Source organism: Centropristis striata, chromosome 16 (genome assembly GCF_030273125.1).
Source record: "Centropristis striata isolate RG_2023a ecotype Rhode Island chromosome 16, C.striata_1.0, whole genome shotgun sequence".
Classification (NCBI taxonomy): domain Eukaryota; kingdom Metazoa; phylum Chordata; class Actinopteri; order Perciformes; family Serranidae; genus Centropristis; species Centropristis striata.
Window position 1 is genome coordinate 4,541,482 of NC_081532.1, and position 18,610 is coordinate 4,560,091.

The window sequence follows — 18,610 nt, forward strand, 5'->3', positions numbered from 1 at the left end:
ACTTCAGAAAAAGATTGGCCTATTTTATTTCATAGGCTATTTATTATCATTACATTATTGGTAAAAAAAAAAAAAAAAAGTGTATTACATTATTGGGAAATGCACTTTATTACATTATCGGGAAGTTATTACATTATCAGGTTTTATTACATTTTCAATGGACTCAAGTGCAGATTTTTATTACATTATCAGGGTTGTTACATTATCGGGAATTTATTACAATATCAGGTTCTACATGCCTCATAATAATACTAATAATAATAAAAGAAAACTTCCTACAAAGTGATTATCCATCGGTTTCAGACTTGCTTGTAAGCTGCTTCCAATAACACCATTTAGAGGTCTCTCTGCACCACAAACCTGCTGCAACAAGCTTTGCATTAGCTTTGTTATTGATCTGATCTCCTAAACCCTCGCTGTGACCCCAGAGGTCATGATTTATGTATTAAGCAGCTTTTTAAAGAAATCCATTTTCCTGTTGAGCCCCCAGTGTACCTCTAATGCTGCACCATGCCGGTAATCAGAGAAGGGTTGCGTGTTTGATTTTGACCCCCCCCCCCCCTTCCTTCATAGTTCACACCCCTCCTCGACGACTTGTCTCACAACACCTCGGCTCCCTAATCAATACCGCAGAGCTCCTGGTTTGACTGGAGATTCCTCCAGCCAGCCGGCCTGCCCTCCTCCTCCTCTTCTTCTCTGCTCCTTTCCTTCTCCTCTCCCTCCTTTCCTCGCAGCAGGATGCACCTCCATCAGGACACTTGCAACAACGCAGTGTCGGGCTTCTGAAGGGTCCGGATGAAAGTGCGACGACAACACAATGGAGACGAAGATGCCAGTGGAGGGAAGAAAGAAGGAGCGAGGGAGAGAGAGAATGAAAAAGAATGTTTGGACTTGTGGACAGACTGCCTCTGCAATCTCAGAGGGCCCCACTCCTGTCTGCTGATGTCGATAATGGAGTGGCGGTAGAGACGGAGGATGAGGGGGGAGTGTGTGTGTGTGTGTGTGTGTCTGTGTGTGTGTGTGTGTGTCCGTCCGTCCGTCCGTCCCTCCGTGTGTGTGTGTGTGTGTGTGTGTGTGTGTGTCTGTGTGTGTCTGTGTGTGTGTGTGTGTGTGTGTCCGTCCGTCCGTCCGTCCGTGTGTGTGTGTGTGTGTGTGTGTGTGTGTCTGTGTGTGTGTGTGTGTGTGTGTGTCTGTCTGTCTGTGTGTGTCTGTGTGTGTGTGTGTGTGTGTCTGTGTGTGTCTGTGTGTGTGTGTGTCTGTCTGTGTGTGTCTGTGTGTGTGTGTGTCTGTGTGTGTGTGTGTGTGTGTGTCTGTGTGTGTCTATGTGTGTCTATGTGTGTGTCTGTGTGTGTGTGTGTTTGTGTGTCTGTGTCTGTGTCTATGTGTGTGTGTGTGTGTGTGTGTGTGTGTGTGTGTCTGTCTGTGTGTGCCTGTGTGTGTGTGTGTCTGTGTGTGTGTGTCTGTGTGCGTGTGTGTGTGTGTCTGTGTGTGTGTCTGTGTGCGTGTGTGTGTGTGTGTGTGTGTGTGTGTGTCTGTGTGTGTGTGTGTGTGTGTCTGTGTGTGTGTGTGTGTCTGTCTGTCTGTCTGTCTGTCTGTCTGTCTTTCTGTGTGTGTGTGTGTGTGTGTGTGTCTGTGTGCGTGTGTGTGTGTGTCTGTGTGCGTGTGTGTGTGTGTGTGTGTGTGTGTGTGTGTGTGTGTGTCTGTCTGTGTGTGTCTGTGTGTGTGTGTGTGTGTCTGTGTGTGTCTGTGTGTGTGTGTGTCTGTCTGTGTGTGTGTGTGTGTGTGTGTGTCTGTGTCTGTGTGTGTGTGTGTGTCTGTGTGTGTCTATGTGTGTCTATGTGTGTGTCTGTGTGTGTGTGTGTGTGTGTCTGTGTGTGTGTCTGTGTCTATGTGTGTGTGTGTGTGTGTGTGTGTGTGTGTGTGTCTGTGTGCGTGTGTGTGTGTGTCTGTGTGCGTGTGTGTGTGTGTGTGTGTGTGTCTGTGTCTATGTGTGTGTGTGTGTGTGTGTGTGTGTGTGTGTCTGTGTGCGTGTGTGTGTGTGTCTGTCTGTGTGTGTGTGTGTGTGTGTGTGTGTGTGTCTGTGTGCGTGTGTGTGTGTGTGTGTGTGTGTGTGTGTGTGTGTGTGTCTGTCTGTCTGTCTGTCTGTCTGTCTTTCTGTGTGTGTGTGTGTGTGTGTGTGTGTGTGTGTGTCTGTGTGTGTGTGTGTGTGTGTCTGTCTGTCTGTCTGTCTGTCTGTGTGTGTGTGTGTGTGTGTGTGTGTCTATGTGTGTGTAATAAAGGTCAGGAGAATCTTGGAATGGGGGAGTGTTTGTGTGCAAGTTTAAGAAAAGGATTATCTCACTAAAAACTAAAAACAAGGTGTTTTAACACACACCAACAGAAGGGAATGTTTCATCTACAAAGGCCAGAGGTCTCAGCGCTCCTCTCCCAGACTTTTCCCAGACGTCTCCGAGAAAGGGAAAAAAAATGGTTTGATAAAAAAAAAAAAAAAAAAAGAGGGAGGGAGGGAGGAAGTTGGGTGTTAACTGACCCGCGATATCCAAAAAATAAAAGAAGCAGTGTTTCTGAGAAGTCGAACGCATTACAGGATAAGAAATTAGATTTGAAAGTAACATTTCCATCGTTCTCAAAGCCGGGTCTCAGTACGACAGAGATGTCACAGTGCTGCTAATTAGAGCTGGCAGAAAGGAACGTGTGCGTAGATATCATCTATTGTTCCTCATCACTCTAATGAGCTTAAATGTCTTTGTCTTTATTCATCAGCTCAAAGGTTGCAGAGTTGCTGCAATAGAGTCACTATCTTTTTATATATTATCTATTACTACATCAAGTGATTGAAGCTCTAGTTGCAGCTTCCAAAAACTCCCTGACACTCTACTGGCCCTATCGGTCTCGCTGTTGCTAAGTGTTCTATCGGCTGAAAAACATCCTGAAATACAAAATATCTTGTAAAAGAAGTTTTTAGAAAATAGATCTAGAGGAACTGGAGTGGAGGAATAAAGATAAATATTGTATTATTATTATAATAATGGCCTGAAAGAAATCAATAACGAAGAAATGGCTGAATTACTTTCAATTTAAGAACACAAAAAGAGGTATTTATTGAAAATTGGACATAATAAGATAGGATTTCAGGTAATCTCAGATTGGACTATAAGAATACTTTCATTTCTTTGTACCTTTCCCCCCTTTTTTTAATTAATTTATTTATTTTTGGGTGTTTTACAATCCCCTTCTGTACGCTTTTACTTTTCCCTTGATATTTTCTGTATTTGTCTATAGGTCTTCATGTTGATTGTTTGTTTGTTCATTTCAAAATCCAATAAAAAGTAAATGACAAAAACATAGATAAATAAATAAATAAAATGGTATGTTAAACGTATTATACAGTTGGCAGTAGGGCTGGACAATATGCAACATTTTCTGTCCTGATAGAGGCCATTTATATCACAATATAGCATGTTTTCTGGTAATTCAATAAATAAATCGTCCAATTGAAATAATCACATCGTAAAGCCTCTTTGGTTCACTTTAGTTTCACTCCTGTAAGGATCAGAACTGAATGTTTCCAGAAGAATAACGCAGTTCATTCATGAAAAAAAATATTATCCCACACTTGATTTCTATAGTTTCTTGTTCATTTTAATGCCTGGTACAACTAAAGGTACATTTGTTTAGACAAATATAACGATAACAACAAAAATAGCTCATAAGAGTTCATTTAAGAGCTGATATCTAGACATTTAACATGGTTTTCTTGATAATGATTTTGGTTATTATCAAGAAAACCATAGAAATGGTCTAGATATCAGCTCTCAAATTAAACTCTTATGAGTTATTTTTGTTGTTATCATTATATTTGTTCAAATAAATGTACCTTTAGTTGTACCAGGCATTAAAATGCATTGAAAAAAACAACAACAAATTGACCAAAAAAGATGTAAAATGACCATGAAAGATACAAATTGTCCAAAAAAAAGACACAAAAATAACAAAAAAGACGTATTATAACCAATAAAAAGACACAAAATTAACAAAAAAGACGTATTATAACCAATAAAAAGACACAAAATTAACAAAAAAGACATTATAACCAATAAAAAGACACAAAACTAAAAAAAAAAAAAAAAAACTAAAATGCCTTTAGTTGTACCTGGCATTTACATGAACAAGAAATTGAAGAAAAGGGTGGTCTAAAAATGTTTTCCACAACTGTAGAAAAATATATGCAATACACTATTTTTTATAAAGTTTTGATGCTATATATATATATATACATATATATATATATATATATATATATATATATATATGGTGATATCACCTAGACCTGGTTGGCAGAAAGATGAGAGTGTATGTGGATGAGAGCACCTTTTTTGTACCGCAGTGTTGAAAAAAGTCAAACTGGGGTAAAAAAAAAAAAAGCCAGGCAGGCCGAGGTGTGTAAGGAGAGCAGAGATAGAACTGTTATCATGTAACAGAGGCCCGGTTTGACCTGACCTTGAACACACCAGCGTGCACGTGGGTGTGCACGCACACACACACAAGCAGGGTCACGGGGCATAAAGAGCCACTGTGTCAGGTCACAGAGCACAGAGAGAAGGATAAAGGACTTGAGGGATGTGATATGACTAATATGAGGGGTTTTGCAGGCCTTCGGGGGGACTGGCGTTACAGCCAGGGGTGACTGACACTGCTGATCTGTATCACACATCAGAGCGGATCACAGCAGAGCAGAGCAGCACACACACACACATGAAGTATGGACACATAACCGACGAAGAACCTATTTCTAAATCCACACAAACGAGCGTAGTTTGACATGGAAGTGTGTTTAACCCTTGAAATACTCATTGAATACTTGCAAATTCCAAATTTCAACCCTAGAGAATATTGGAGGATATTACATATAGTCAGAATGTGTAAAAAACAACAACATACGGACCCGGGAGAGAAGGGGGTAATATTTTGAGAAAAAAATTCATGAGATTTAAGTGGCAAATCTACAAGAAAAAAATGTGCAGATTTATTAGATTTAAAGTGGTGAATCTGCCAGAAAAAAGTTTTTTTTTTTTCACTTTTTTCTCGTAAATCTGCAACTGTTTTCACGCAGATTTGCCACTTTAAATCTCTTAAATCTGCACATTTTTTTCTTGTAGATTTGCCACTTTAATCTAGTAAATTTGCAACTTTTTTCTCGAAATATAACATTGGAGGTCAAGGTCAATAAAGTTTATATTATTATATTATTATCATACTGATTGGTAGCCTGATCTTTGCTGATTAGCTGGAAGAAATCCATGTGATTCTATGACCTCACAGAGAGACATGGGGACCCCATTTTGGATATCCGCTGAAGTTACTAAATATAGTTCTTCGCCGATAAAGGGTTAACTTTATTGACCTTGACCTCCAATGTAAAAATAAAAAATTTAGAAAAAAAATATGCAACTTGAACTTGACTTTGACGGCATATAAAAGCCAAGTATGAATAAAAATAAAGATACAAACCCAGGGGGGAGTTTTGAGAAAAAAGTTGAAAATTTACTAGATTAAAGTGGCAAATCTACGAGAAAAAAATGGGCAGATTTAAGAGATTTAAAGTGGCAAATCTGCACGAAAAAGTCGCAGATTTACAAGAAAAAAGTGGAAAAAAAGCCATTTTTTTCTTGCAGATTCACCACTTTAAATCTCATAAATCTGCACATTTTTTTCTCGTAGATTCGCCACTTTAACCTCGTGAACTTTTTTCTCAAAATATTACCCCCCTTCCTTATTCTGTAGGGTTGAAATTTGGAATTTCCAAGTATTTCAATGAGATCCCTATTAAATAACAAGCTAAGAATCAAAACGTATCCAGTTATCTTTTTACATAACGTTCATATATTCTAGCCTGCCTTTGAAGCCTGGCAGAGGACACGAGGACGCCACCTATTCTATAAAAATATACCCTTACAGCCATAGATGTTCAAAAGTGAACGATTCCCTCCTCCCACCGCTGACAAAACTGTTATTTCTCCCCCTCAAAGAGCGGGTTCAAAGATCAGCACCTAGCAGGATGGGACGGGGACGCTGTGGCTCGCATATCTATCAGGTTACACACTTCAAAGACACACTGCCATACACAGCCAGCGATGAGAGCAGAGGGGCCAAGGATAGGGCCACATTGTCATTCTGCCATTATCACTACTGCCAGAGGATGGACGGCTCATTTTTTTCTATTATAATTGGGCTTTTTTTCCTCCATCAACAATGCTTCTGAAGAATATGATCTCTTCCTTTGAATCTTCTGAATGGCTCCAAACATTCTCCGAGAGGCCAGAGTGTACACAGAGCCTCTGGTTGGTCAGATTCTGGGAGCGATCCATAGATGGCACTGTTGGCTCATGCTACGGCTCCATTGCCAGCACTGCAAAAGGAGGAAGGAGGAAGGAGGAGGAAGAGGAGGAGGAGGAGGGAAGAATATCCACTTAAAACTCATCAACTCCGGATCTGAGAAAAAAAATTCTTTCATCTATGCTCAAGTGTCATTTGCCAAATATAATCTTGTAACTTCTAATTAATTCAAACTGCTAGAAAGAATCTTTCAAAATATCACACTTTCCAAACAGACCGCTTTTTTTTTTCATGCTAAAACTGTTCTTTTCCAGTAAGGGTGATTTAACAGCTCATTATCAAAAGAAGTGTTTTTTTCTCTCTCTCTCTCTCTCTCTCTCTCTCTCTCTTTCTCCCCCTCTATCATTTTCTTCACTAATCAACAACACCATAAACTTTCTATGGTGGAGAAAAAAAACAGAATTCACCTAGTAAACCTGGCATAATAGGGTTGTCAAAAGTATCGATACTTTTTTGGGTATCGATACTAAAACGTTGTATCCGGATACAATACTCATTTTCAAAAGTATCGAGTATCTGAAGCTTGTTACCATAGTTGCAGTTTCTTTTTGCATAACTGTTTTTTATTATAAATATTTAACCTGTGGTTCTGTTCATTTTTTAAATTTTTAAATTTTTATTTTTTATTATTAATTTAAACAAAACACAACATAAGTCACCAATGGACAAACACAGAAAAAAAGAAAAAAAGAAAGAAAAAGAACAACAGCAACAAAATCACAAAACCAACCTAAATAAATAAAACAAAAATAAATAAGAACTTAAAAAACGTTGTATACATACCGGATACGATACTCATTTTCAAAAGTATCGAGTAGCTTGTTACAATAGTTGCAGTTTGTTTTTGCACAACTGTTTCTTATTATAAATATTGGCAACGCTTTATAATAAGGTCCTTAATAACCATTAATTAACAAGTAATAAGGCATTGTTCTCGCTTTAGATCCGGTAGTTGCAAAAAGCATAGTTAACTTATAGTTAACTTATAATAGATGAGCAATAATGTATATTTTAATATCAAAAAGCAAACAAAATAAGATGAATAAAGGCATGGCAAAGACATAATGGGTGGGTCATGGGTGTTTGTAATGCCATTATTAACACTTATAGAAGCTTATAAACACACAATAATGTTAATAAGCATCTTGTAAGGATTTACAAGGGCCTTATTACTTGTTAATTAATGGTTATTACAAGGACCTTAATATAAAGCGTTACCTAAATATTTAACCTGTGGTTCTGTTCATTTTTACATGTTGCATTTTTCTTGTTGATAAAAATATTTCTGTTAAATTTTGGGGTCTTTGTTTTTATCCTTGTGGTATGGAAAATGGTATCGAGTATCGAGTTGAAAATTTTAGCATCGTGACAACCCTAGTTGAACATCAGTGTGACCGTGATCCATGACTTTTTAAGGGGAGATTTGCGATCCTCTGACAGAATTGTGTGAGTTTCTAATTACAAGGAAATGTGATGACTTGCATAAGTTTTTATCCTTCACAGTGTGGTACAAAATAATAATAATAACTTTATTTATATAGCACCTTTCAAAAACAAGTTACAAGGTGCTGTACAACAGAAATAAAACATATCAAACACAATTTACTGACAACAAGAAGAAATTACATTAAAAAAAAACTTTAAAAAAATGTCAAATGTAAAATTCAAAATCACCAATCACAACAAGGTAATCATACAACAGTAATAAAAGGAAATTAAGAGAAGGCCAATCGATAGAAGTGAGTTTTTAAAAGAGATTTAAAAGAAGCCACAGCAAAAGATACAAGTTATAAACCTACAGAAAGCCAAAAAAGTCGCTTCAGAGAGCAGTTAGTTGAAATTGGAGATAGGAAAGTTGTATTCTTATGGCTGACATCACTCAGAGAGAGAGGAAGCGTGTTGTTTATGGTGCAGGTCTGTTGATGACGGTGAGAAAGGGTAAACGGGGAGACGACTGGAGGTCTGCTGGCCCGTGGGGCCCCATGGGAGCCCCAGTGCCCTGATCTATGGCCCGCCTGACTGGTGAGGTCAGAGCAGAGAAGCCCTGGAAATGGGAAATTAGCAGCCCTTTGCAATTAGAGCCCTGACCACAGGCAGAGGTGGTATGTTGCATCACGTAGCAGAAAGATCCACTGTTTGACTGTGAATACTCACGAGAGCCCCAAAACATGACATTACATTACGTTACATGTCATTTAGCTGACGCTTTTGTCCAAAGCGACTTACAATAAGTGCATTCAACCTGAAGGTACTAGACTTAGACCACAGGAATCAAGTCAGTAGGGTTGTCACCATACTAAAATGTTCAACTCGATACCGATACTCAAGAAAATATTCGATACTCGGTACCATTTTTTCGATACCACAAGGATAAAAACAAAGACCCCAAAATTTAAGAGAAATATTTGTATTAACAAGGAAAATGCAACATGTAAAAATGAACAGAACAGAAAATTTTCTCTTAGGTTATTAAGTTTACTGACGACTGTATGTTTTATGTGGTAATTATGTTTGATGTTTGTTTGTGTCTAGTTTTAATGTTATTTAATGTGTTAAAGTTCTTATTTATTGTTGTTTTATTTATTTATTTAGGTTGGTTTTGTGATTTTGTTGTTGTTCTTTTTCTTTCTTTTTTTTTCTTTTTTACTGTGTTTGTCCATTGGTGACTTATGTTATGTTTTGTTTAAATTAATTAAATAATTAATAATTATATTTATATTATAATTATTTATTATTATAATTATAATTAATAATTAAATAAAAAAATAACAAAAATTAACAGAACCACAGGTTAAATATTTATAATAAAAAACAGTTTTGCAAAAAGAAACTGCAACTATGATAACAAGCTTCAGATACTCGATACTTTTGAAAATGAGTATTGTATCCGGATACAACGCTTTAGTATTGATACTTTTTTTGAGTATCGATACTTTTGACAACCTTACAAGTAAGTACATAACTTTAGGAGCCAACTGTCACCGCTACAGGAGTGCTATATGTTAAAGAAGAAAAGAAGAGAAGAAGAGAAAAGAAGAACAGCATTTTTTTTCTTTTCATTTTCCGATACCCAATTCGATACCACGGTAAAAAACAAAACAATAAATCTAATTTTTGACCACTGAAGACTGAAGTATGAAATAGCTGGAGGTTAATAAACACTGTCAGTCATCCAGAACTCACAGAACAACCTGGTCTCACAGGAATCCGTGAAATAGACACAGATTTGCTTAACTCAAAATCTGTGGAATAGCCACGGAATCACTCAAATTTCCGTGAAACTGACACGGATTTCGCTACAATGCAAGTTAATGACAGTCATATCCCGTGGCTATTCCAACATACAAAGTGATTATGTACATTCACTGAGTGAATATTTAGAAAATAAAACATATATTTCTCGCTAGAAATGTGATAAAAATCCATTTTATGCCGAAACTAAGTCAAAATATTGATTTTTTTCACTAAAAATGAGAGAACTGTCCGCCATGTTTTTTGTTCTGACCGCCGGGACCTTGAAAGTCATGTGACTTGGAACAAACCAATAGGAAAAAATATCCATGGAATAGCCATGGGATATGACTGTCATTAACTTGCATTGTACACTGTAAAACTTTTTACTGTAAAATTACAGTAAATTACTGGCAGCACTTTCGCCAGTAGGTTACTGTCAAATTTACTATTAAGGCTTTATTTTCCCGACATGCTCCGCCGAAAACAGTAAGTTCCTGTAAAAATATCATTTTGACCGTTGGAATGCCTGAGCAATCATGATAACTCCCACAATGCATTGCTTTCACAGCAATATACTGTACAATCATTATACAGCAAGTTACTGTTAGAATTTGACTGTAAATTTACAGCAAAGTCTTACAGTGTAGTGAAATCTGTGTCAGTTTCACGGAAATTTGAGTGATTCCGTGGCTATTCCACGGATTTTGAGTTAAGCAAATCCGTGGCTATTTCACGGATTCCTGTGAGACCAGGTTCAGGTTCCACAGAACTTTAGTTACATCCTCACTGCAAGTCTCCTTCTGTTTCATTCCTCCTGACGTCACCCAGGTATTTATTTATTTATTTATTTTAAATAACTGTCCAGAAAAAAAAAAGATTAGCTGTTGTTTTGTGCACGTGTGTGCTGCCATGGAAGTAATTGTTACTAAACTGCTACCGTTTCTCAACACTAACATTGTGATTAAAGCGGCAACCTTTAAATTTAGGTATGAGGACATGTTGATCTCCTGTGGCTACGTCCACTTCCTTTAGAACTTTACGGTCTATAATTGTGTTCAAGGTTCAGGTTCCACAGAACTTTAGTTACATCCTCACTGCAAGTCTCCTTCTGTTTCATTCCTCCTGACGTCACCCAGGTATTTTTTTATTTATATATATATTTTTTTAATAACTGTCCAGAAATTGGGCAATGTGTGCAAGAAAAACACACAAACAAGTGATTTCTCATGTAGCCGCCGCATGTGTAAAGCCTGCGATTTATACAGAAGACGACAAAGAAAGTCAGGCAGAGGGCGCGAAACGCCCCGAGGCAGGCTGACTGGCCCTTGCCACCCAGGCGGCGGTGTGCGGACATGCGAGGGGCCCCGGAGCGGCCCTCGGCTCCGGATGAACATGTCTCCACACAGACCTAAAGGAAGACCACAGCACCTCCTCCTCCTCCTCCTCCTCCTCTCTCATTTACACCACGTCAAGCCAACTCCCATCTCAACAACAAACTCCTATCCCGTAAGAAGCTCTTAAATTTTGATGCTGCAAGCTAAAATGAGAGCTTGTGTGGGGGTGCGGAGGGGGGGGGGGGGGTGTTACACGGGATCAATCCCACACCCTGTTTGCGCTGACAGCAGGGAGAGCTGTTGAAGTGTGTGTCCAGGTAGCTTCCTCATGGCTGCAGGCGGTCAGGTGTGTGCCAGCGGTGTGTTAAAACACACACGCCGTTGTCTCGGAGCTGTCAGTCAGCCACCCCGCGCCACATCAGACCACCGAGGTCTCATACATAATTTGGCATCAAATGAATATTTTCTCAACGTCCTGGCAAAAAAGTGGTATTTGATTAAATATTAATTGGGCGATTAATTTTCGCATCTGATCTTCTGTCGAGCGAGATAAAAAAAAGAATGGGCTTTTTCCTGTGAAGCCGGTTGTTGAAGGGCACCTCTCTGCAACTTCACACATGAAACTTTGATTAACCGATACAACCGGAGCACTATTTTCCAAGAGTAAAGATGAAAAGAAAACTTACTTTGAAAGTGGAATCAAGACTTAGTAAATGAGACAGGCTAAAAGCAGCTACATAGCTTTTTAATCTATGGAGCAGCTTGGTTGCACTTTACAATATAGGTGCTAAGGACTGTTAGCGTACAGAAGGCCAGATGGAAGGAGACAAGCAGGCTCTCTTTGAGACGCTGCTGATGGGCTACAAAGTGACTCTGAATTCACAGAGAATGACTTGTAAAACATCTCAACAGTGTGACATATGTCATGAACCTTAGCCGAGATGAGAAGTTTAGTAGTGCTCCGAGAGCTTGTTCACTAAAAAGCAGTGGAGCATGTGTCAGTGGTGGCAAGGAGTCAAAATGATGACTATTGTAAACGCCCGATGAGGCTCTGGAACCATGACTTCACATAATTATGCCGAATTATGTTATTATTCTGAATGGGATTTGTTAAGCCTCTTATATGATGTGTGAAATTAAAATTTGATTTTTTTTTTTTTTATTCCAGATTTATGCTAGGATGCTTTATTAATTAATTTAATTTGTTCACTTTGCTTTGAGTTTTTTTTTTAAGAAGTCTCTCAATCGATCACATTTTTTTATGATATACAGTACAGGCCAAAAGTTTGGACACACCTTCTCATTCAATGTGTTTCCTTTATTTTCATGACTATTTACATTGTAGATTCATCAAAACTATTAATGAACACATGTGGAATTATGTACTTAACAAAAAAGTGTGAAATAACTGAAAACATGTCTTATATTCTAGTAAGCAAAGGGTGGTTACTTTGAGGAATCTAAAATACAAGACATGTTTTCAGTTATTTCACACTTTTTTTGTTAAGTACATAATTCCATATGTGTTCATTCATAGTTTTGATGCCTTCAGTGAGAATCTACAATGTAAATAGTCATGAAAATAAAGAAAACGCATTGAATGAGAAGGTGTGTGTCCAAACTTTTGGCCTGTACTGTATATATAGATTAGGTTAGATTAGATATACTTTACTGATCCAACAACAGGGAAATCCACTTGTCATAGTAGAAAAAACAGGAGCAAAAGGTGTGAATATAAATTACAGGAGAAAAAAAAAGTAATAGATTAAATAAAAAATATAAATACAGATCAAGATTAAGTGTAATGATACGTACTAACATATGTGCATTTGTGCAATGGTAGGTTTGTGTTTATCTATGTGGATGTTTGAATGCATTTATTGTATGTTTTAAACTGAAATTACAGAGACGGATTATTCAATCTGATTATACTAGTAGTACAAGTACAAAATGGTAAAAAGCACACAATTTAATGACTTTTTATGAATCCAAACCAACCATTTAAAACACAAAAATCACATAATTACACAAACTACTTAACAGATCAGGGCAGCAGTAGAGCAGAAACTACCCTGTTTTATTCAAGGTAAAATCATGTTTTTGGCAAAGGAGTTTGGTGGCTTTGAAGAGAGCACAGATGGATACACAGCAAAATCTGTAGTGTTTTTTCAGTGTTAATAATTTTGAGTTGGTGAATGTTGATTTTGGAGTTGTTTTAACACTTGTAGTGATCAAAAAGCTCTTAGAGTTAGATTCACTTCAGTTGGAGTTGATTTTCACATTTTGTGACTTACTTTGTGAATGTATGTTCAGCTAAAGACAGAATGCACTTTTAATGTATCATAAAACAAAACAATGAATGTTAATTATCACATGAGTGAATGTAAATAACATGATTTTAGGGTTAAAAATACACTTTAATGTGTCAAAGTAACACAATGAATGTCAAAAATTAACACTCACAGTGAAAAGGAATGACACAATTTTGAGTTAAAAGCGCACTTATGTGGTGTCATAAAACAACACCAGGGGTGTGCCATTTAACACTATTAAAGAGTTAAAATATTAACACTTTTCAAAGAGTAATTTTAACTTTTTTTACCCTTTTATTTTTATTTTCTATCTCTAACTCTGTTTTTGGATTGAGTTTTTTTACTATTTCATTGTTTTACTGTTTTTAGTATTTTTTTGTTTTCATTGTTTTTATTTATAACTATTTGTGTATGATTTTATTCTATTTTAATAACTGTATAGCACTTTGGTCAACTGAGGTTGTTTTTAAATGTGCTCTATAAATAAACTTTGACTTGACTTGACCTGAGAACTATATAAACTCAGAAAAAGTATTACATTTAACACTGTGAGTTGAATTAACACTTTAGTTACCTGTTGAACAGGTCAGTCTGGTGAAAGGTAAAGCAGTGAATACGTGCTAATACACTGATTGTGGGTAAGTATCACATACAGCAAACTTAAAAAAACAAATCAAACTATCCCTTTAAGATTGTTCGGTGCCTGAATGAGGACAATGGTGAGTCAAATACTGATTTGTTTCTTCTGCATGTGCAAATAAAGTGAGTCAGTTGTTGTTGCGCTTATCAACAGTTGTTGCTACAACAAATGATTTGACCTTTTATGTTTAATATATAACACTTTGTACTTCTCTAATTGAATGATAAAATAAGATATGGCATCCTACAGTGTGTTTGATGTATTAGTGACTGTAACTGATGAAAGTATTACTTATCATGAAAATAAATAAACTAGTAAAAAATCTATGAGTGTGCGTGTAAAAAGGAGAGGGTGTGTTCCTCAGGGATTAAGGCCCTTTGGCCAGAGGATTTTGGGAACTGTACCGCCCTATAAAGTCTAACTGCAGTAACATTTTTGGTCAAAATTGAGTTTGAGTTATAAAAATGAACTCCTTGATGTCTGTTTTACAACGTTTTAGATTTCAATTTTGCTTTATTTCAGAGAAAGAGTATATAAGAATATATAGAATATAGAATATAATATATATATATATATATATATATATATAAGATATATATACATATATATAAGAAGAGTATATAAAAACCACAAAATTAAACTCAAAACCAAGCAGTAATTGCACTTACCACAGTCTGCTTTGGATATATATACTAATTTAAACGTAAAATTTATAGAAATTATAAGTTTATTTGAAAGGGAAATTATTATCTTAATAGTGATGAAGTAAAAAAGTGAGATAAAATTATATTAAGACTAAAATATAACATTTCTTTATAATATTAAGTCTAAAATAGGCACATTTTTAATAGAATTGTTACACACTTTTAAATACACTTAAAACAAAATAATTTTGAAAAAAAAAAAAGCTGAAAGAAGACAACAACATTGTAGTTACTGCACTCTGTTTGTGCATTACTAAGAGGACCTTTTACAGCAAAACCAGAGTGCATTAACTATGTTTTTGGGGTCAAAGGTCAAATAAATCATGATGATTTTTGGGCATAAAAATGACATCATCAATACATGTAGAAATAAGTGTCATAATATCACTTATCTTCATATAACCCATTTGGCTGGCCAGTTAAAAAAACATTAAAAAAAACTTTAAAGCAGTTTTTCTCAGTTTCACCTTTTGCGTAGTGACTGCAGTTAGTAGACCAATAATAAATGATTTATTCCTCACTCATGGTCAGGTCCTACCTTGACCAGGTGCAGCAGCTCATACAGGTCCTCCACCTCGTCTCCCTCCGTCACACTGTAGTTCCTGCTGGTGTCCAGACTGGAGCCCTGGATGGTGCGTCTGTACAGGGGCAGCTCCATGGCTTCACCATAGAGGTCTATGGCCTGGTGGCCCACTGTCTGGTACATGTAGCTGTCCAGCTCATCTGTGGCATGGAGGAAAGGATATTTAGGACAAAAAGTCATAGTGATTAATTATATTATATGTTATATGTTGCCATTTTGGGGAATTATTTAAGGGTGAATAAACCTCCAGAAGGTAATTCAAGATGTCAACAACATTATGTACAAACCGACAAATAGTGTTGATTAATGACCTGAGACTACAGGACGATGATTGTCACAATTCAATGTTAATGCCATGGAATAAACACTTGCTTGCAAAAGAATGCAGAGCTTTTTATAAATAAAAAATAAAAAATGAAAATAATATTTGGAAATACTGAATAACTACATTAAAACATAAATAAATCTAGACATTTTCCATGGTTTTCTTGATAATGTTTTTGGTTATTATCAACTACTACTCTCAGCCACTTTAATCTAGTAAATTTGCAACTTTTTTCCTCGAAATATTACCTGATTTTGACATCCACTGAAGTTACAGAATATAGTTCTACGCCCAATAAAGGGTTAAATTAAACACTTATCAGCTATTTTTGTTGTTATGGTTATATTTGTCCAAACAAATGTACCTTTAGTTGTACCAGGCATTAAAATGAACAAGAAAGCAAGGAGAAAACAAGGGTGGTCTAATATTTTTTTCCATGACTATCTATCTATCTATCTATCTATCTATCTATCTATCTATCTATCTAATTAATCACCTATTCTCTGCAGCTCTAACCCATGACATATCTGCTTGCCTGCTACAATCCTTCCCCCTCTACAGTACATAAAGTTCTGCAGTATTTTTATTGTGTACAGTCTTAGTTACTGTGTCCACAGAGCTGCAGCTGGCTGGCCCACATAGCCCATCGGGCCCCTGTAGATCACACAAACCCCAGCAGTGGATCCTCCTCACCTGTGTTAGCAGGACGCAGGTTGGCCAGAGCGACGATCCGGTGCCCAGCAGCCACACACTGCATCATGTTGTAGCAGCTGTCTTTGCCCCCACTGGAACACAGCGTGAGAAATAGGCACAACGGTGAAGCTGTGTTTATGCAAACCTATACATTATCAGGGATGTATGGCTGGTGATGCTGCAGCATTAATATCCAGTGATGAACAACCTGTTTGTGGCTGCACATACTGTACTGAGGATGCTGGAAAAAGTATTCAGATCCCTTACTTAAGTAAAAGTACTAATACCACACTGTGAAATTACTCCACTATCAGTAAAAGTCCTGCATTCAAAACTTACTTACTATCTAAACTTTAGATTTCCTCTTCAATACATGTCTGTCAGAATTTAGATGTGAAATGTGTCATTGCTTGCATCTCAGGTATCCGCATAGAAACACATTTCAGTCATGCTAAAAGAACCTTTAGTAGAATTGTCTGGTCTTTCTTTTGGCTTAGATCAGGGATGGGCAACTTAAATGCTGGAGGGGGCCACAATTTTTCATGGACACTACCACAGGGCCACATATAGGACCGTGCACTTAACCAGATATGATGAAACTGCAATTTTAAATATGTTTACAGTGCAGTAACTTAACATATTTCATGCTCAAATGCATGTATAACAGTATAAATAGGAATACAAAAGGTTTGAAGCAAATAAAAAAAACACTGTGATTTCTTTTTTTTTCAGTGCAAGAACAGCAGACCAATAGTAATTGCAAGAAGTAATTTTGTGTATTTTTACACTGGACTTTTAAGATTTCATGCTCAAATGCATGTAGTTGTACTGAGGGCCACTTCAAGTGAGGGTAAGGGCCGTATGCGGCCCCCGGGCCTCCAGTTGCCCAACCCTGGCTTAGATGCTAGTAAAAAAAAAAGATTAGCTGTTGTTTTGTGCACGTGTGCTCTGCCTTGGAAGTAACTGTTACTAAACTGCTACCGTTTCACAACACTAACATTGTGATTAAAGCGGCAACCTTTAAATTTAGGTATGATGCCATATTGATCTCCTGTGGCTACGTCCACTTCTTTTAGAATTTTGCGGTCTATAATTGTGTTCAATGGTGGAAAAAGCCACACTGCAGAATTACTCCACTACAAGTAAAAGTCCTGCATTAAAAACTTACTTAAGAAAGTAAAGTATCAGCACCAAAATCTAATTAAAGTATCAAAAGTAAAAGTGCTCATTGTGCAAATATTCCATTAATATTATTGGGTTATTATTACTGATGCATTTCTGTAAGCAGTATTTTACTGTTGTTAAGGTAGAGCTAATTTGAACTATTTAATATACTGTTATGAGGTTTAATTTATATTGAAAAAAATGTATTACTTTAAATATAATATATTTTTTATGTTAAATCTCAACCTGAAAAGTAACTAAAGCTGTCAGCAAAATGTAGTGGAGTAAAAAGTACAATATTCGAAGTAGAAAGTTAAATAAAATGGAAACACTCAAGTAAAGTACAAGTACATCAAAATTGTACTTAAGTACAGTACTTGAGTAAAAGTACTTAGTTACATTACACCACTGCCTGTTTGTGGATGCTCTAACTGTACTGAGGATGCTCTACTGTAAACCGTTTTAAACTTAGCTACTGTGTGGTTTTCAACACCCTTATAATTAATAACTATGCATTTTTACAAGTGATATAATATGTGCAGGCTTTAAACAAAGTCAGACTCAAACTACTAAACCTTACACATCATAAGAACAAGTTTTATAGCGTTTGTTTACATCATTCATTCAGTGTATCATGCTAGCAGGAAGCCTCAGAGACACAACTGAGACATTAGAGCAGAAACACGCAGTTACCTTATTAACGCGACCACTTTCATCTTCTTGTTTTTTCGCTCAGAAACTAATGACACCAAAAAGTATTCACTATAATAGTACACAACGTGATAACTGTGCTTAGCAACCGGTGCATGTACACAACAACATGTGAGAGCTAGACTTCCGGGTTATGAAGGACCCTTATATAGGAGGAGTTGTCCTCTAATGTGCCTGATGGAAAATCGGTCCCTGGCTTTTTTTTTTTCGATTTTGCTGAAATTGAAACGTTAGTTTTGTGCAACAGGCATGGCCATCATTAAGTATAGTCTTAATGAGCTGTTTGAAGTTAAAAATGCAAGTTTAATCATTTTGATTTTTAAATAAAAAGTGAATTTATTGTGTTCACATTGCAATTACTATAATGGAAAACACAAACCAGTGACAATTCACTACAAAATACAAAACTAAAATATAATAATAATAATAATAATGATAATAATAATAATAATAATAATAATAATAATAATAATAATAATAATAATAATAATAATAACAATAACAATAACAATAA

At 36.5% G+C, this 18,610-nt stretch overlaps 1 protein-coding gene across 1 annotated transcript in view; it reads right to left on the reverse strand.

Annotated features, from left to right (window-relative positions):
* dph6 (diphthamine biosynthesis 6) overlaps window positions 1-18,204 on the reverse strand; it is a 103,382-nt gene extending 85,178 nt beyond the window's left edge. The window contains exons 1-3 of the mRNA XM_059353995.1: window positions 18,079-18,204; window positions 16,222-16,313; window positions 15,159-15,343 (exon numbers count right to left, since the gene is read on the reverse strand). Of these exons, the coding sequence (XP_059209978.1) occupies window positions 15,159-15,343; window positions 16,222-16,313; window positions 18,079-18,101 (300 nt within the window). The 5' untranslated portion in view covers window positions 18,102-18,204. The remainder of the gene's footprint in view (window positions 1-15,158; window positions 15,344-16,221; window positions 16,314-18,078) is intronic.
* Window positions 18,205-18,610: the final 406 nt, after the last annotated feature.